Source organism: Dasypus novemcinctus, chromosome 22, assembly GCF_030445035.2.
Source record: "Dasypus novemcinctus isolate mDasNov1 chromosome 22, mDasNov1.1.hap2, whole genome shotgun sequence".
NCBI classification, from domain to species: domain Eukaryota; kingdom Metazoa; phylum Chordata; class Mammalia; order Cingulata; family Dasypodidae; genus Dasypus; species Dasypus novemcinctus.
This window is the reverse complement of record NC_080694.1, coordinates 42,909,803-42,930,674: the sequence shown is the minus strand read 5'-3', so window position 1 is coordinate 42,930,674 and position 20,872 is coordinate 42,909,803. Positions and strand designations below refer to the sequence as shown.

Below are 20,872 nucleotides of genomic sequence, written 5' to 3'. Positions count from 1 at the left end.
CAAAAAGACTCAAATACCTAGGAATTAATTTAACCAAAGAAGTACAGGACCTATATGCACTACCAAACAATGTTAGAAGAAATCAATGATGACCTAAATAAATGGAAAGACATTCCGTGTTCATGGATTGGAAGACTAAATATCATGAAGATGTCAGTCCTACCCAAACTGATTTATAGATTCAATGCATACCAATCAAAATTCCAACAGCCTACCTTACGGAATTAGAAAAGTCAATTTCCAAATTTATTTGAAAGGGAAAGGGCATCCAAATAGCCAAAAGCATTCAAAAAAGTAGAGCAACATGGGAGGAATTTAATTGCCTGACCTAGAAACATATTACAAAGCTACAGGTGTCAAAACAGCATGGTATTGGCATAATATAGACACACTGATCAGTGGAAAGAGTTAAGAATCCAGAAATAAATGCTCACCTCTACGGCCAGCTGTTGTTTTTTCATTTTATTTTATTTTTTACAAACTTACCAAGTCCATGTTAATAGGACAAAACAGTCTCTTCAACAAATGGTGCTAGGAGAACTGGATGTCTATAAGCAAGAATGAAAGAGGACCTCTATTTCACTCCCTATAGGAGAATCAACTCAAAATGGAACAAAGTCCTAAATATAAAAGACAGAACCATAAAATTACTAGAAAAAAATGTAGGGAAACATCTTCAAGACCTTGTAGTAGGTAGTGGTTTCTTGGACCTTATACCTAAAGCAAGTGCAACAAAGGAAAATAATAGATAAATGGGACTTCCTGAAAATTAAACAACTTTTGCTCCTCACAGGATTTTGTCAAAGTGGTGAAAAGGCAGCTAACTCAATGGGAGAATATATTTGGAAATCACATGTCCAATAAGAGTTTAATATCCAGGATATATAAAGAGATGTTACAACTCAACAATAAAAAGACAAATGAGGAAATTAAAAAATGGGCAAAAGAGTTGAACAGACATTTGTCCAAGGAAGAAAAATAAATGTTAAAAAAAAACAACCACATGAAGAAATGCTCAACATCACCAATGATTAGGGAAATGCAAATCAAAACTACAATGAAATAACATTTCATACCTATTGGAATGGCCATATTAAAAAGACAGAGAATTACAAGTGTTGGAGAAGAATGTGGAGAGGAACACTTATTCACTGTTAGTAGGAATGCAGAATGGAACAGCCACTGTGGATGACTGTTTGGGAGGTACTAAAGGAGCTGAATATAGACTCACTGCATGACCCTGCAATACCACTGGTAGGTATATACCCAGAAGAACTGAGAGCAGTGACACAAACAGATATCTGCACACCAATATGCATAACAGCATTATTCTTGACTGTCAAAAGTTGGAAACAACCCAGGTGTCCATCAACTGAAGAATGGATAAACAAACTGTGGTGCATTCATACAATGGAATATTTTGCAGCTGAAAGAAGATATGAAGTCATAAAGTATTTGAAAATATGGTTGAACCTAGAGGAAATTATGTTAAGTGAAGCAAGCCATACACAAAAGGACAAATATTATATGACTGTGTTACTATGAACCAAACATATTGTATAACATATTGTATGATTTTTAAAAAAATTATGTATCCAGTGCATTTAATTGAGAAATGTGTGCTTTTATTCAACTGTATTTTCTTTTTATTTTTAAATTGTTTATATTTTCAATTATTTTTTAACATACAAAAGTATGTTAAAAAAGAAAAACCAAACAAAGACATAAAAGCCTTAAAAGTGGGGTGCTATACCATGTTCATGGAACAAAAGACTCTTGCAAGTTAATTTATAAATTCAGTGATGTCCCAATAAAATTCATGGCAGGATTCTTAACAGAACTTTACAAGCTGGTCTTAGTACTAATTTGAAAGTGTAAGGACCAAAGATAGCCAAGAAAATTTAAAGCATAATAACTAAAATTGTGGTATTGGTATTAGAAAAAATAGACCAATGGAAGATAATTCAGAGTTTAGAGACTGTATATATGGAACTTAGAATGGGAAAGATGTAGTCCTATTTAATAAATGGTGTTGGAAATCAGACCTATTTAATAAATGGTGTTGGAAACATTGGTGCTCCTAATTGGTAAAAGATAATATTAGATTAGTTACTTCTACTATGCCTTCCTCCCAATTTCCAGATCTATTAAAGTGGTAAATGTGAAAATCAAAACAACAAAATTGTTAATAAAAATGTGGGAGAGTATATTTTTGGTCTTAGGGAGTGTTTTAGTTTGCTACAAGCTGCCTAAAGCAATATACTAGAAATGTGTTGGCTTTTACAGTGGGATTTTATAGGCTTGCACTTTCTCCAAGGCTGAGAAAAATGGAATCCCACGATCATGAGATGACGCTCTCTACCTGAAGACCAGATTCTGGACTCTGCTGCCACAGTCTGCTGGTCTCTGCCTTCTCCTACAGCTCCACAGCTCTCAGCTTCTGGCTCCTCTGACTATGGCTTTCTATCTCAGCTTTTATGGGTTCCTCTCTGAGCTCCTGTGATGACTTCTCTCTGTGTTTTTCTTTGTATTCATCCTGTTTGACTTCAGTAAAATGATTAAGACTCACCCTGGGTCATGCCCTACTGAAGTAATCTAATCAAAAGGTCCCACCCACAATAAGTTCACACCCACAGGAATGGATTAGCTCTAAGGATATGGTCTTTTCTGAGGTATATACAGTCTCAAACTACCACAGGTAGAGTAGGATTTCCTAAAGAAAACTTAAAACGTACAGACGAAGAAATCCAGTATGGTGGGGCCAGGGAAAAGAGGTGAGAATAACAAGGTGAAAATGGAGGGAAGGGGTCAGGCAGGTCATGAGACAACCTGAGGATGAATTAAAGACTGAAAAGCAGTAAAAGTGTTTTATACATGGAGGTATCCTTCTCAGGTTAATATTTGCAAACATTACACTGGCTGCAAAATGAAGAATGATTTATAGGGGACAAATTGAGATATTAGGAGATTATGAAGCTGTTGCAAGAGAGCAAATGATGAAGGTAACTTTAATTAGAATGATTTCAGGATGAATCACAAGTAGATTATTTCAAGAAATAGTTAGGATATAGGTTTGGCAAGACTGACGCTTGCTTGGGTTTATGGAGTGGGTGAAGAGTAGGAGTCATCTTGGGATATGTTGATTTTAAGACATCAGTATAACATCCAGGAAGAGATTGAGTAACTCATTAGATACGTATGTTTGGAGCTTTAAAAATAAATTTGAACTGCCAATTTAAAGTTGTGAACCATTGTATATAGGTGGTAATTATTCAGAGTAGGCCTGCCTCTTTTTTTTTTTTTTCTTTTTGACACTTTATGTTTTAAACTTTTTTTTTGAAACTCTCAAACTTAAAGGACAGTTTAAAAAATACAAACCCTATACAGAGAACTCCAGGTACACCAATTTTTACCATTTTGCCATCATTTGCCATGTCAGTTTATCTGTCCTTCAGTCTATCCATCACTCTAGCTTTCTTGTCCATTTATCTATCTGTGTGTCTATTTATGAATCCATTTTCTGAACAATTGAAGGTAGTTTGTATGTATCATGCTCTTTGAACACTTAATATTGCCATATATGTTTCCTAAGAACAAGGACATTCACTTACATGCAGTTATCAAGTTCAAGAAATTTAACATTGATATGAAAATTACAGTCTATATTCCAATTTTTCCATTTGTCCCAATAATGTCCTTTTGATTTTTTTCTCCTCCATTGATAGATCCTGTCTAGGATCACATATTGCATTTCATTGTCATTGTGTCATTGTCTCCTTAGTTGCTCTCTCTCTTTTTGTAATTTATGGGAACATAGATAACAACATAAACTTTCCCAACTCAATCACTCCCAAGCATATCACTGAGTGGAATTAATGATATATACAATGTGGTACCCTCACCACCTTCCACTGTAAAAATTTTCCCATTCCCCAAAGAGAAATCCTATACCCATTAGGCATTAACTCCCCATCCCCCCAGTCCCCTGCGCCTGGTAAACTTTAATTTCTGTCACTATGATCTTGCATAGTCTCTGGTATTTTCTTTGTAGTTACCACAGAACTTAAATTTAACAGACTAAATCTATAATACTCTCTTTTTCTTAGATATCAACTTAATTTCAATAGTATACACAAACCATGTTTCTCAACCCCTCCGTTTCCCCCTCTTTATGCAATTCGTGTCACAAATTGCATATTTATACATGGAGTCCAAAGCCACCGATTTATCCTTACATTTTATGCTTTTGCCTTTTAAATCCCTTAGGAAGTAAAAAATTGAGTTACAAAATAAAAATACAGTAATAATGGCATTCATATTTATCCATGTCATTACGTTTATTGGAGAGCTTTATTTTCTCATGCAACTATGATCCATTATATAGTGTCCTTTCTTTTAACTTGCAGAACTCTCTTTAGCATCACTGTTAGGGCCAGTCTAGCAGTGACAGAATCTCTCCTTTTTTGTGTATCTGGGAATGTCTTCATAGCTCCCTCACTATTATTATTTTTAATTTTTTTAAATCAGAGAAGTTGTAGATTTACAGAAGAGTAATGCAGAAAGTACAGAATTCCCATATAGGCTCTCTCTCACATACAGAGTGTTCCCTAATAAAATTTTGCATTAGTGATTAGTGTGGTAACTTTATTACAATTGGTGAAACAATATTATCATAATTATACCATTAAATATAGTCTGTAGTTTACATTAGGGTTCACTTTTTGTATTGTTCAATTCTATTGTTTTTAAAAACTTTTATTTTAGTAACCTATATACAACCTAAAATGTTCCCTTTTAATCACATTCAAATATATAATTAAGTGGGTTAGTAACATTCATAATGTTCTGCCATCACCACCACATATTACTAAAATTTTCCATCACCCCTAGCAGAATCTGTTTATCAGTTAAGCATTAACTCCCCATTCCCTATCCCAACCCAGCCCTTGGTAACTTGTATTCTAGTTTCTGCCTCTTTGAATTTGCATGTTCTAATTATTTCTTATCGGTGAGCTCATATAATATTTGTCCTTATGTGTTTCTCTTATTTCACTTAACATGATGTCTTCAAAGTTCACCCATATTATTGCATATAGCAAAACATCATTCCTTTTTTACAGCTGAAAAATATTCCATTGTAAATATACACCACATTTTGTTTATCCATTTATCAGTTTATGGATACTTGGGTTGCTGCCATATTTTGACATTTATAAATAATGCTACTGTGACCATCAGGTGCAAATATCAGTTCAAACCCCTGCTTTCAATTCTTTTGGTTATATACCTAGAAGTTAGATTGCTGAGTATGGAAAGCAGGTACAGAAAAACCTGAGAAAAACTTAAATATTGACCACAGCTACTCTATAGATTCAATATTAACTGGACGAAGAATGGAATAATAGACTTAACATACAGACAATCTACACTAAAGCCTTCGGCCAGAGGGAGAAACTGACTTCCAGAGTTAGCACAACAAAATAATCAAATACCCAGTCATCAATAAAAGACAGTTAGTCATAAAATGAAACAGGAAGAAATAGCCCATTCAAAGAAACAAATGAAAACAAGGGAGGAAGCACATTCATTAGAACGAATCAAAGACATTCAGTCAAATCTCCTATATCAAGTCAATGAGCTAAAGGAAAATACATATGTAGAACTGATAATACATGAATAAAAAGAATTAGAAAGTTTAAAAAGAAACAGAACTTATGGGGATGGAGGACACAATAAAAGAGATTAAAAATACACTAGAGAAGAAACAAATAGATAGAAATAAAATAAAAATATGCTAGAGGGGAATGGATGTGACTTAAGTGGTTGAGCACCTACTTCCCATGTACAAGGTCCTGGATTTGATCCCCAGTATTTCCTGAAAACAAAGCAAACAAAAATGAAAAAAACAACTCTCACTGGGGAGTGGAGGTAGCTCAGTGGTTGAGTGCCGGCTTCCTATGTATGAGATCCTGAGTTCAATCTCTGGTACCTCCTAAAAAAATACACTAGAGGTGTTCACCAACAGATTTGAACAGGCAGATGGATAAAAGAATGAAAAAAAGTGAGCAGAGCCCAAGGGACCTGTGGGACAACATGAAGTGTAACAATATGCATTTGGAAAGAGAAAAACTGCCAGCCATTAATAATTAAACATCTGGCAAAAGTATTCTTTAAAAATGAGGGAGAGTTTAAGACATTCACACAGGTTACCTGCCTTACAAGAAATGCTAAAGGAAGTTTATCAGGTTGAAAGTAAGAATCAGGAGACAGTATCTTGGAGCAATATGAAGTAATGAAGATTTCCATTAAAGGTAACTATGTGGGTAAACCCATTAGTATGTAACGCCACTATTTACTATAAAGTTTATAATACAATTCTATAAGATATAATCATATTCCTATGTTTTGGTCATACAAAATATAAAGAGGTACTGTGTGACAAAAACACCATAAAGAGGGAAAATGGAGGAGTATAGGAGCAGAGACTATGCAAAATATTGAAGTTAAGTAGATGTCATTTCAATCTAGTAGGTTATAGACTTAGGTGGTTTAATACCACAAAGGAAGTTATAAAAATATATAGAGGGGTAGCAGGTGCAGCTCAAGCAGTTGAGTGTCCACCTTCCACATGGGAGGTCCCAGGTTTGGTTCCCATTGACTCCTAAAGAAGACAAACACTGAGCAGAAACAACATGCAGACAGTGAGAGGACAAGAGTGCAAAGAACGAGCAAAAATAATGAGCCAAAACAATGAGCAAACCGATGAGCAAGCCATTTCGGGTGTAGGGGAAATATATAGAGGGAGTGGATGTAGCTCAGACGGTTGCATGCCTCCTTTCCATGTACAAGGTCCTGGGTTCAATCTCTGGGATGTCCTAAAGACAAACAAACACAAACAAGAAAACTGACTCTCATTGGCGCCTGCTTCCCATGTATGAAGGAAAAGAAATATAAGTATATATTTATATATATAAATAAATGGGAAAACGGATCAAATTACGTCATAAAAGATCAACTATGCACAAAAGAAGTCTGCAATAAAGGAAAAGCAAGACAAAAAATATGACATATAAAAACAAAGGATAACATTGTTGAAATAAGTCCTACATTATTAGTAATTACAGTGAATGTAAATGTAGTGTAATACACTGGAATATATAGGAATACTCAGTGTAATACACTGTAATACGCTGGATGGGCAGGATGGATAAAAAGTATGATCCAACTATATGTTGTTTATGAGAGACACACCTTAGACCCAAAGTGAAAGGATGGGAAAAATATTCCATGCAAATAATAACCAAAAAAGGACTGGGCTAGCTATATAGTATTGGATAATATAGGCTTTAAACAACTGTTAAATGAGACAATGAAGGATACCATATATTAATAAAAAGGTCAAGCCACCAAGGAGAAATATAACAAGCCTAAGTATTTTTGCATTTAACCATAGTGCTTGAAAATACCTGAGACAAACATTGACAAAATTGAAGGGAAAAATAGACACCTCTACAATAATAGTTGGAGACATTAAAACACAACTTTCATCATTTGATAGAACACCTAAACGGAAGATGAATAAAGAAGCAGAAATTGAGCGGTATTACAAATGACTAGACCTAACAGACATATATAAAACACAATACTCAAAAGCAGCAGAATTCTCAAGGGCCCCTGGAGCATTTGCCCAATTAGACTACAAGTTAGTTTCCAAAGCAAGTCTCAATATATTTAAAAATGTTGAAATCACACAATGTATCCTCTCTGACCATAATGAAATGAAGCTAGACATAAATAACAGAGGGAGAATTGGAAAATACACAAATATATGGAAGTTCAACAACATACTCTTAATCAATGGGTCAAAGAAGAAATCACAAGGGAAATTAGGAAATATCTAAAGGCAAATGAAAACAAAAATGTAACATGCCAAAACTTACTGAATACAGCAAAGGCAGTACTTAGAGGGAAATTAATAGCTCTAAATGTTTACATTGAAAAGAGTAAAGATTTCAAATTAGAGACCTAACCTCTAACCTGAAGGAACTATAAAAAGAATGAACTAAACCCAAAGCGAGCATGAAGAAGGAAATAAAGATGAGAGATAAATGAAATAGAGAATAAAAAAAAGACAATCAACAAAACCGAAAAGTTGGTTCTTTGAAAAGGTCAATAAAATTGACAAAACTTTAGCTAGACTGATAAAGAAAAAAGAAGATGCAAAATCTAAAATCATAAAAGGGGATATATTATCAATGTCACAAAATAAGAAGAATTATAAAAGGATACAATTAATCATTGTATGCCAATAACCTAGTTAACCTAGATTAAATGGAAAAACACAAACTACCTTAACTAAAGAAGAAATAATTTTATAATAGAAAATTTCAAACACAAAAATTATAGAGCAATAATTAATCCTCACCCATCAAACAGTGCCAACAATGATAAAAGGCCAATTATAATTCACTTCCTCACCTATTCTCAGATTATTTTGAAGCAAATGTTTGATATTAAATGAAATCATTCCTAAATATTTCAGGATGTATCTTTATAAAATAAGAACATACATGCTATGGAATATAGATCCAGCATAGGACCAGCGTAGAGAATTTCTAAGAGCTTTATGGCAGGCATGAGAGAAAAATGTCTAGATTGAGGAAAGGGGAAGAGGGGGGGAAACGAGCTTTTAAAGAGTTGAATGCTTGAGTAATAATGATAGCTATTTGACAGATTATTAATAGTTCAAGCATTCTGAAAAAGATCAGTGATAGAATTATATAAAAAGAAGTAACTATGAAAAAAACATAACTAACCCAACCCTGAGGCAATCATTAACCTCAGGAACATTAACCTCAAGAGAGAAAGGAAGAGGCATTATACTAGAGGATCAGCTATAAACAATAACTTCATAGTTATAATAATGTAAATATTAACTTTGTTTTAATACCATTTTGTCTTAATATCATAACTTTGTCATGGTATTAAGATGGGTGAAGGTGAAGTTTGTGGGTAGGGTATGAAAACCTTTCAACCACTGTAACTGGATGTTTTCGTTTCCTAGGCTGTTTAAGCAAATACCATGAAATGGGTTGGCTTAACCAAGGAGAATTTATTAGTTTATGGTTTTGAGGCTAAAAAAAAGTCCAAATAAAGGCATCATCAAGGTGATGCTTTCTTTCCAAAGACTGTGGCAATTCTGGGGCTGGCTGCTGGCAATCCTTGGCTCCTCTGTCACATGACAAGGCATGTGGTGGTGTCTCCTAGTCTCTCCCTTCTCTACCAAGTTTCATTGATTTCAGCTCCTTATTTCCTGTGGCTTTCTCTCTATTATGTCTGAATTTATTCCCTTATAAAGGACTCCAGTAATAGGATTAAGACGCTTAATGACTGAAGTGGGTCACACTTTAACTCAAGAGACTTCAGCAAAAGGTCCTACTTATAATGGGTTCACATCCACAGGAATGGATTAAATTTAAGAACATGTTTTTCTGGGGTCCATACAACTTCAAACTACCACACAGGATATGAATATTTAATATTCAAATATGGTATAAGAAGTGGCAGTATAAATATCTTATTTCCATGGAAGTAAATATCGGGAGAAAGAGTTGCAAATTTTATAGTAGTTGCCTTTGGTAATGGTGTCTGTATGTGGGAAGAGGCGTGGCACAGAACCACAATTCTACATTACAAAGCTTTTAATAATAATTGATTTTAAAATCACAATTATATATCGCCTTTATTTTTAAAAAATTAACAATCAAGAAATAGGAAAAGAAACCATACTCACCTGGAATCTTATTAAGTGTAATCCAGAAATGCTCATCTGGACTGTAGGTATCTTGGGACCACTGGAGTAAGTCATTGGCTATTTTATTAAAAAGAGCAAAATGGACAAAATCCCTTGTAAGGGCAACATAAGTTGAACCAAAGTGGATTTTAAGCTTATTTGGAGGTGGGTTCTTCCTTTTACGTTTCTTCTGGATAAAAGAGTTTGTTCTGGTTCTATGCTCTATATGGGCATATTTGATCCTTTCATCTGATTTCAGAGCAAGTGCTAAGTGAGGGGTGATATTTTTCCCATTTAATGTTTTCAAATATTGAACAATTTCCTTATTGGTTTTTAGTGGAAAATCATGACCACACGTGTTAATGAGGTATCTCCAGGGCACATCTGAAGCTAGAAGATCTTTCATGCAGTTCAGGTCAGCCTGGAGCCTGGATATTCCCCCATAAGTAATGAACTCAGACTTTGAGGATAAAATAGTATTTGGGAAGCATTCCAATAATTGTCCCATAGCAATTTTAAATTCACTCGTGGCCTTTTTATCTATGTGGATACAGTAGACATTTTGAGGCATATAAATAGCTCGGAAGAGCCGCTCAAATGTATCAAAATCTTGACTGACCGTTATTACATATGCCAAAGGGAATGCGGCTTCTTCTATAGACAAAGGAGCTGTGATATAATGATTTTCTGTCACATAAGAAGGGCAAGAGTATGTTCTAAATGTAGTTAATGCACTTGGCAACACATGCACTGTTTTCCCATCCAGTGCTGCATTACAGGCTTGTTGTAGGGAAACTGCTTGATCTTCTCCATCTCCTTCCTTCCTCTGACCTCTGTTGAGTTGAGAAAATTGTACGTTGTACAATACTACGACCATGATTATGGCCTGGACAGTAATGATACAAAGATAATATCTCCAAATCTTCATTTTTGTTTTTAACTCCTTGAGGGGGTGGTGGAGGGTTTCTTTTTTGTTTTGTTTTAAATAAATTCCTAGAGCATTTCACTTCTCTGGAAATCTCTAGATTCAGTCACACTATTAGTTGCACTCACTTTTTCAGATCCAGTTTGCCTGTTTCTCTCCTGTATTTTGATTCCAGTCCATTCTTGGGTTGATCATCATTTTGTGATACTTCTGACTTCGTGCTCCGTGTATGTTCTGATTAATTTAGGTCAATGTGTCCTCATGCAGGCTGACTTACAAGGCCATTCACTGTCATGGACCCTTTCTTTCTGTATCAGCTGGCTCTTTGTAACTGGGGAGATGGGGGAGAGGGTTAATTCCTACTTCCTGTTTCTATTGTTGAATCAACTAATTGGTCATAATTGTGTCCACTTACATACGTCTCTGTAACCTCCTCTCCTTTTTGGCTTATCCCTGAGTGTGCCTATCTGGGTATATTCCAGCAATATCCCCTCTGGCTTGTCACTCCCAGCCCCTTAGGTTAGGAGAATTCTTCCAGGTTTCTGTCTTTTCAAAGGAAGACAGGTTTTATGGATTTTTATCTAAAGTGCTCAGGCTAGTGCCTGGTACATTTGGACACTCAGTCAATTCTTTTAAATGAATAACTGAATGGAGCGATTCATTATCCTCATTCATTTAGCTTTGCAGGGTCCCTGGTAATTTTGGATGGCAGAATATTCCTGTGGCCCACTAGGGAGTTTGGAGGAGAAAGTATCTCTATGGAAGCTGCTGTGGATTTTGGAAAACTGAGGATTAAGTTTTAATATTATGAAGGATTACTCATATATATTAATAATACCAAACTAAGGTAGACGAATATATCCTAACATATCCAGAATCATTGGAGAATATATTACTCATTTGTAATTTTCTAGATAATTGAAGCACATTTCTTTATGGAACAACACTTTTTTTAAAATTAATATTTTGAAGGTAACATTTCTAAAAAGCATGTTCTCTCTGCCTTCTTTTATAAGCTACTCTAGAAATGATTTAACTGCTTCTAGGTGTCCCCCAGAATCACATAAAGAGTATTATTTTGCCTATTATTATAAGTTCTGTACTGTAGGATGCTGTATTTATCATTGTCATTTATAACCTTTTTTATCTCCTTTTTCTGCCTCCTGATCCTTTTGTGATAGTGATGATGACAGTGACAAGAAAATTCATTAAGTTATTTCTAAAAGCCAGGAACTATACCAATGCTTTACATACATTACAAAGTTTATTCCTCAAATCACATAATGAAGTATTGTTTTCTCCCATTTTACAATAAGGAGACAAAGAGCTATGAGAGAATAAGTTGTATGTCTAGGTAGGTCCTATATAACTACTAACTGGCAGCAACAGAAATCAAATCAGGGTCCTGCTGATCCTACGGACATTGCTTTAACATTACCTACTGCAATATGAGAAACCATATGACTAAGCATGTTCCAAGTTTCTCTTCCAGCTCTTGTTTTTCTAATCACTCTTCTCTTATTTAGCTGCATGTAGCAGTTTAAAGGGGTCATAAATTCCAAAAATAGATATTGGATTATGTTTGTAAACTGGTCTGTACCTGGGCATGATTAAATTATGATTAGGGCTTTGATTGGGCCATGTCAGTAGGGTGGGGACTTACAGACAAAAGAGTGGCAAAGGACAGAGTTGGAGTTTTGATGCTGGAGTTTTGAGCTGGAGCCCAGGAAGTGAACACACAGAAGAAGAACACAGAGGAATAGAGACAACTCCTTAGACATGGCAGAAGCCCTGGGGAGAGAGACAGAGCCAGTTACCTGATAGTCTACAGCTGGCCTTGGGGAGAGAGGCAAAGCCTAGAGAGCCTCCTAGTCTACAGCTGACCTTGTGGAGAAAACAGAGGAGCTGAGCCCAGAGAGAAATGAATCTCAGGAAGAGAGGAACCCAGAAAGCCTGAGCTCTGGCAGACATCAGCAGCCATCTTGCTCCAATACATGGCAAAAGACTTTGGTGAGGGAAGTAACTTATGGTTTATGGCCTGGTAACTGCAAGCTTCTATCCCAAATAAATACCCTTTTTAAAAACCAACTGATTTCTGGTATTTTGAGTCAGCACCCCTTTGGCTAATACACTGCATTATGAATGACACAGGCATTTTATGGGCTGACCCGGTAAGGAACCACACTCTAATGTTATGGTAATAGGAAAATGCTTTCCAAGTTTCCCTAAATAGGCTCTGAGTGAAGACTTGAGTATTTCACGTAAGAATACAAAAAAGAGGAATATGTTTTTCCCTGCAGAAATGTGCATGTGCCCAATTTCTTGACTTTGACATGTGTAGCCCAAAATGCTAACTAATTAGACTCTGGATTGATGAGGTGCTAATATATATGGGTATTTGGCTTTCTGAACAGCTCAACACCTGGGCTATAAACATTAAACGTTTCCCCAAACAGTCATTGCACCCAAGAGTGCTGATTTGGATTTTCCTTTTCTTCTGCAGAGCAGATTCTTTAATTGCACCTTGAGAAGATTCCGTAGCTAGCAAGTCACCCTTGGTTAGTAAAGGAGGGACATGAGGTCCACTTCTGGGACATTCTAGGCTCTTCTAGGGAGGAGATGAGAAATCTCTTTTTAATCTGGCTTCAGGTGTGGTCCTATGTTGGTTGTGTCCACTTTTGCTTCTCAAGCCATCTGGCTGTGGATACCTACTCTCAGCCCATGGTGTGTATTCTTGGGAGAATCTCACACTTGCCCCACTGTCCAAATTCTCCTACGTGGGCAGTCTGGCTCTAGCTCAAACTCTTTCAGCCTCTCTCAGCAACCGATTAGGTAGCCTTTTGGCCAGACTGCAAGCCCTCTTAGGTAAAATTAGGACAAACCGATCAAGTCCAGTTACCTTCCATTGTGTCCCCTGGTGCCAGGGGAATCTCACATGTCTCTGTTACACTAAACAGTTGCTTCTCCTCTCTCTGCTTTGCCACCTTGCTCTGCCTTTGCCAACTCTCTCCAGTTCTTTCCCCTGCTAACCCAGAAGAAGTGCAGAGCCAAAGATCACTCCCTGGGCAAAGATCCAATGAGGATAAGAGAGGCCAGCCTTTCCTTTGTGCACACTCTCTTATTTTTTCATGGGATTCTCTTGGTCCCTTCACTTGGCTTTGGGTGGGAAGGCAAGGGCAGCTACAACATTCCCATTGGGTGGACAATTCACCTTTATGATGATGCCCGTTCACCCTCCATGGTCTTAGACTTACACTGGGGAGAGGGAAGGGGTTAGAGCAGAGGTCAACAAACTATGGCCTACAGCCAAATCAGTTCCAATGCATGCTTTGTACAAAGTTTTATTGGAACACAGCCATGCTCACGTACTGCCTATGGCTGCTTTTGTGCTATAGTGATTCCTATATATAGTTATCACAGAAAGCATTTGACCCACAAGGCCTAAAATATTCACTATTTGGCCCTTCACAGAAAAAGTAAAGGGCCAAATAGTGGCCCTGGGTTAGACAATATAGTTGATTATAGTAAGACCAGTTTTGTTATCTGTTCGTAATCTCTAGTGGGGGGTCTGATCCCAGTTGTGTAGAACTTAACACCTCTTTGACCACAGTTCTGACCTTTGTCTCTAATTTCAGAATGAGAGGCTAAATACCATTCAATATCCTGCTAAAGATTAGATATACTCTCTACCTCCCCTCTCCCACTGCCTCTCACTTTCTCTCTCTTTCTCTCTCTCACACACACACACACATACACACACACACATACACATTTAGTTTGCTAAAAGGCTGCCAATGCAAAGTACCAGAAATGTGTTGGCTTTTATAAAGGAGATTTATTTGGGGTAAAAGTGTACAGTTCAGAGGCCGTGAAATATCCACATCGAGGCATAAGCCGAGATGCTTTCTCAGAGTCCTGCCACGTGGCAAAGGTAGCCCTGATCTTTGTGGAGGTCTCTGCCTTCCCCTCTAGAATCTAATTTTCCTGGAGCTCACCTGTGGGCAGCCAGCACAGGGCTTGTCTCTTCCCAGGCCTCCTCTCTCAGTCTCAGCTGCTCCACTTTCTTCCCAAGTTCAGCTGTGAGCTCTCAGGCATGGGTCTTCAGCCTTGACCTACGCCGTGGGCCCAGCCTCTCAACGGCCTCTTTCCATGCCTCTGTGCTCCACTGCTTCCCTTCTCCAGGATGGCTCTACCCCTTGGGGCCTCTCTGTTTTCCTGCAGTCCTCTCTCTCACATGGCAGGATCTAAATGGGCCCCTCTCTCTCTGTGTCTCAGTTTATATCAGACTCAGCAAGAGGGCAGAGACCCAAGCTGGATCCCGCCTCACTGACATAGTCCAATTAAAAGGCCCCACACCCACAGGAATGGATCAGTTCAAAACATAATCCTTATTTTTTTTGGAGGGGGGGTTTCAAAAAAAAAAACTTTGAACTGTCACACACATAAATACTTATCCTATCTGATAGTTGTTGCTTTACTTAACAATTTATTCTTTGGTTCATAGACTCAAGTCACTCATTTAAATAATATTAATTGCGTTATTTATATTCAAGATGCAATGTGAATTTCCCAGAGTGAGAAAGAGAGAAAAATAGAAGAAACTTGTCTGAGATCTCTAAACTACAAAGAATTAACCCTTGGATTTGTTGATCGTTTTCATTGTGTGTTTTCTATCTCATTAATTTCTGCTATCTTTGTAATTTCTATTCCTCTACTTTATTTTGATGTTCATCTTCTATAGTGCTTTTGCATTATAATGGCTTAGCTCATTAACTTTCAGCCATTTGGTTTTCTAATATATGCATTAAATGCTGTAAATCTCTCAACACTGTTTTAATCACATCTACAAATTTTATTTACATTATCAAAATATTGGAGATATTTTCTGGTTTCCATTGTGATATCTGCTTTGACCCATGGGTTATTTAGAAATATATTGCTCAATTTCCAAATATAAGAGGGTCATCTAGTTACTTTATGTATATATTCTTTTATTAATCTAGTGGTTCCCCTAAATATGACATGCATACTTGATATCTTGATATTTAACATTAATTGCTGCTATTACCCTTCTGTTAGGCAATGCTATAAAAGTCTTTGCATTAGAATACTCTCTCTTTACCTCCTCCCAATTTGTATGTGATAATCTCCTTTGTATTTTTTGGCCTATAAATTTTTACCCTCATAAGACATTATTATTATCATTTTAAATAGCCTGTGCTCATTTTACCATTTCCACTGTTCAGTCCTTCCGATATCTACAAGCTTCCATATGGGATCACTTTCCTTGGTTCTGAAGAATATTCTGGCATTTCTCTTAGTGTGGATCAGCAGGTATTGATTCTTCTGTGTAATTTTGAACCTGTTTTTATTTTATATTCATTCTTGAATGAGATTTTTGCTGGATATAGAGTTTTTAGATGACATTTATTTTCTGTTCCTAGGTCGTGATGTCTTTTAACTGACTTCTGGCTTCTATTGTTATTAATGAGAATACAGCTGTCAGTCTAACTCTTGCTCTTTGGAAGATGATTCCAGTACTCCCACCAATCGTGTTTTAAGATTTTTTATTTTATTTTTAAAATTTTTTTGAGATACTGGGGCCAAGGATTGAACCTGGGACTGCCTATGTGGGGAGCTAACGTTCAACCTCTGAGCCACATTGGCTCCCCTGAGTTGGTTTTTTTATTTGCTTGTTTTTGCTTTGTTTTGGTTTTAGGAAGCACTGAGAACTGAACCCAGGACCTCCCATGTGGAAAGCAGATGCTCAGTTGCTTGAGCCGTATCTGCTCCCAAGTCTTTTTTTGTGGTTATTATTTTTATTTTCTGCAGTTTACCATTGATATCTCTGAGTGTGCCATTCAATTGGAATTTTGCCAAATTTCATTGATTCTAAGGCTTACTTTTTTTTTCTTTCACATTTTAATATTTCTGAATCAGAATGTGTCTTGCACCTAAAGCACCCTTTAAAATAGCTGCTAGCCAGGTAGCAATCATGATGCAGTTGTCTTGCCTGCACATGGACAAACATGGTCCTGGTTAAGCTTGTGTGATGTCAGGGCCACCACAGCCAGCTGGCTGAGGACTCTGACTTTTGACTCCTAGCACAGCGTTTAGCAAATTATGGCTCACAGACTAGCCGCCTGTTTTTGTAAATGAAGCTTTATTGGAACAATACTAAACTCACTCATTTACATATTTTCTATGGTGACTTTTGCACTACAGTTGCCGAGTTGAGTTGTACAGAGAATCAGACCACATGGTGGGCAATCCTAAATTATTTACTATCTGACCTTTTAAGAACAAAATTTCCATCCTCTGCCCTAGCCTATGAGCCTGTCACAAGTCTCTCAGCTGCTTTTCCCAGATTGAAAATCTGGATTTTCAGAATGCCTTGGCATAGAAATTCCTCACCATCTTTCTAGTTCTTTGATGTCATCAGGAAGGACTTTTAAAAAAAGATTTATTTTTATTTATTTCTCTCCCCGCCCCCATCGTTGTCTGCTCTGTGTCCATTTGCCGTGTGTTCTTCTGTGTCCACGTGCATTCTTGTCAGCCGCACCAGGAATCTGTCTCTTTTTGTTGCATCATCTTGCTGCGTCAGCTCTCCATGTGTGCGGCGCCAGCAGGCTGTGCTTTTTTTTTGCCCAGGGGAGCTCTCCTTGCAGGGCATACTCCTTGCTCATGGGGTTTCCCTATGCAGGGGACACCCCTGCGTGGCACAGCACTCCTTGCACACATCAGCACTGCATGTGGGCCAGCTCACCACATGGGTCAGGAGGCCCTGGCTTTGAACCCTGGACCTCCCATGTGGTAGGCGGATGCTCTATCAGTTGAGCCAAATCTGCTTCCCAGGAAGGACATTTTAAAACTATTTCATCTAGCTTCTATAGTTGTTTTCAGAAGGAAGGTTGGCCTGAATCATCTGGTCCTTTACTGCCCAAAGTGACAGTCTCCTCTAGTACCTTTTTTTTCTGTCTTTATTTTTTTAATGTAACATTAAAAAAATATGAGGTCCCCATATACCCCCACCCCCCTCATCCCGCTCCTCCCCCCATAACAACAACCTCCTCCATCATCATGAGACATTCATTGCACTTGGTGAATACATCTCTGAGCACTGCTACACCTCATGGTCAATGGTCCACACCATAGCCCACACTCTCCCACCCAGTGGGCCATGGGAGGACATACAATGTCTGGTAACTGTCCCTGCAGCACCACCCAGGACAACCCCAACCCCCGAAAATGCCCCCACATCACATCTCTTCCTCCTACTCCCTACCCCCAGCAGCCACCATGGCCACTTTCTCCACACCAAGGCCACATTTTCTTCAATTACTAATCACAATAGTTCATGAATAGAATATCAGTAAGTCCACTCTAATCCATACTCTATTCCTCCATCCTGTGGACCTTAGAATGGCTGTGTCCACTCCAAAATTCATTTTCTCATTAAGTCAGTTTCTGATGATTGCAGTAAAAAATCTTGTCTGATAAGATTTCTTTTTCTTTTGGGAGATATGAAGAAGATTCTGTTACATGGGAATAATATCTACAAAATTTTGGGCTTTTTATGGTGCTAGGAAAAAAAACAGGCACAAAGGAAGATTTTGATGTTGTTAGAGTGATAAGCACCAGTTATACGAGATAAATAGGCTTGCTGCTACACTAGAAGTGCATGGAAGATTATGCTTGGAACTTGGCTTCTGGTATTACATCTAACTGTGTAAGTTTATAGGAGCATGGTTGCTTAAGAGTGCATACATTTCCACATATTTGTGAAATTTCCAGTTGTCCCTCTATTATTGATTCCTAGCTTCATTGCACTGTGGTTAGAGAAAATATATTTTATTATTCTAATATTTTTTGTTTTATTGAGGCTAGTTTTGTGCCCTAACATATGGTCTCTCTTGAAGAATGATCCATGTGCACTGGAGAAGAAAGTGTATTCTGCTGTTGTTGGGTGAAGTGTTCTGTATATTTCTCTTAGGTCTAGTTGAATTATTATTCAAATCTTCCTTGTTGATCTTCTGTGTAGCTGTTCTATCCATTAGTGAAAGTAGTGTATTGAATCTCATACTGTTAATGCAAACTATTTCTCCCATCAAATTGTCAGTATTTGCTTTATATATTTTGGGGCACTGCCATAAGATGTATATATATTTATAATTGTAACTTCTTGTTGAATTGACTCTTTATCTATATATAGTGACCTCCTTTGTCCCTTGTAACACTTTTTTATATAAAGTGTGTTTTACCTGATATTAGTATAGCTTCCCCAGCTCTCATTTGTTTAGTATTTGAATGGTATATTTTTTCTAGCCTTTCACTTTTGGCTTTGTGTCTTTTGAATTTAAGATGAGTTTCCTGTAAACAGCATAATGGTGAGTCATGCTTTTTAATCCATTCTGTCTATCTCTAGCTTATGATTGGAGAGTTTAACTGATTTACATTTAAAGTTTCTACTGATAATGCGAGATTTTCTTCTGCATTTTGCTACAGGATCTTTATAAAGTTTTGCCCTCTCAATTCTTCCATTAACGAGTATTTTCATGTTTATGTGATTTTTTTGCATTGTACCATTTTGAGTACCTTCTCATATCTTTTTGTATATATTTTTCATATTTTTTGTGGTTAACATGAGGCTAAAATTTAACATCCTAAATCTATAACAATCACATTTGTTTTGATATCAACCTAACTTCAACAGTATCCACATACACTCTTCCTATACCCTCCCTCCTCCCACCTTTTACTTGTATTTCTTACAAATTACATTTGTATATATTGTATGTCCAAAAGGATAAATTTATCATTACCTTTTATGCATTTTCAAACCTGTAAAGAGTAAAAAGCAGAGTTATATTCCCAAAAAATACCAAACAATAATACTGATATTTATAATTACTTTTACTATTGGACTTTATTTCTTTATGCTACTTTGAACCACTCTCTAGTGTCCTTTCCTTTCAATCTGAAGAACTCCCTTTAGTATTGCTTTATAGGGCTGGTGTAGTGGTGATGAACTCCCTCAACTTTTGTTTATCTGAATGTCTTAATCTCCCCCTCACTTTTGAAAGAATGTCTTGCTGGATATAAACTTCTTGGTTGGCAATTATTTTCCTTCAGCATTTTAAATATTTCAACCTACTGTTTGTTTGCCTCCATGGTTTCTGATGAGAAATTGACACTTAGTCTTCTTGGGACTCTCTTGCATGCGACTTTTGGCTTTTCACTTTTAGCTTTCAGAACTTCCTCCTTGTCCTTGGCATTCAACAATTTGACTACTGTGTGTCTAGGTGTGCCTCTCTTTGGGATTTGTTGGGTTCCTTGAATGTTCATTTTCATGTCTTTCATTAAATTTGGGGAATTTTCTGCCATTATTTCTTTGAATATTCATTCTGCCCCTTTCTTTCTTCTCCATTTAGGGCTTCCATAATCTGTATATTGATATACGTGATGGTGTCCCATAGGTCTCTTAGGCTCTCCTTTTTTCCCATTTTTTTTTCTTCCTGTTCCTCAGCCTGAATTATTTCAATTGTTTTATCTTTGAGTTCCCTGATTCTTTCTTCTGCTAGTTCCAATTGGCTGTTAAACCCTCTAGGAAATTTTCTGTTTCAATTATTGTGGTCTTCAACTCTAATATTTCTGTTTGATTCCTTTTTAAAGTTTGTCTCTTTAATGAGATTCTCATATTGTTCATTCATTGTTTTCCTGATATCCTTTTGTTCTTTCTCTGTGTTTTCCTTTATCTCCTTGAGTATATTAAGGCTCATTTTTAAAAAGTCTTTGGTATCTTCAAAGTCTTATCTTCATTGATATTTTCTAGATTTTTATCCTATGCTCTAAATGGGCCATTGTTTTCTGTTTCTTTGTCTTGTAATCTTTTCACACACAGTGTACATTGTATTACTATAAAGTGTTAACGTTGTCATTTAGTCACTGTGCTCTTATTTCCTTAAGTTTGTATCCAGCTGGTGATATGACAGAGGTTTTCCATGTGTGCCAGCAGCTAACAAAAACAAACCAAGACAAAAAATCCCTGAAAAGGGGAAGTGATTCCAGCATTGAGAGAGCATTTCCCAGCTCATCTTTGAACAGCCAACATCTCCCAGAACTCGTCAAGAACCTTCACTGGACTTTCATTGGAG

General features: G+C 36.9%; 1 protein-coding gene across 6 annotated transcripts in view; it reads right to left on the bottom strand.

The window, feature by feature from the left end:
- Window positions 1-20,872, bottom strand: part of GCNT2 (glucosaminyl (N-acetyl) transferase 2 (I blood group)) — a 252,516-nt gene that overhangs the window by 27,788 nt on the left and 203,856 nt on the right. Inside the window, exon 1 of one of the 6 annotated variants that reach the window (XM_058285212.2) lies at window positions 9,794-17,752. The exons of the other annotated variants lie outside the window; for them this stretch is intronic. Coding sequence (XP_058141195.1) covers window positions 9,794-10,721 — 928 coding nt within the window. The 5' untranslated portion in view covers window positions 10,722-17,752. Of the gene's footprint in view, window positions 1-9,793; window positions 17,753-20,872 lie in introns of those variants that run through there. 6 annotated transcript variants of the gene reach the window in all.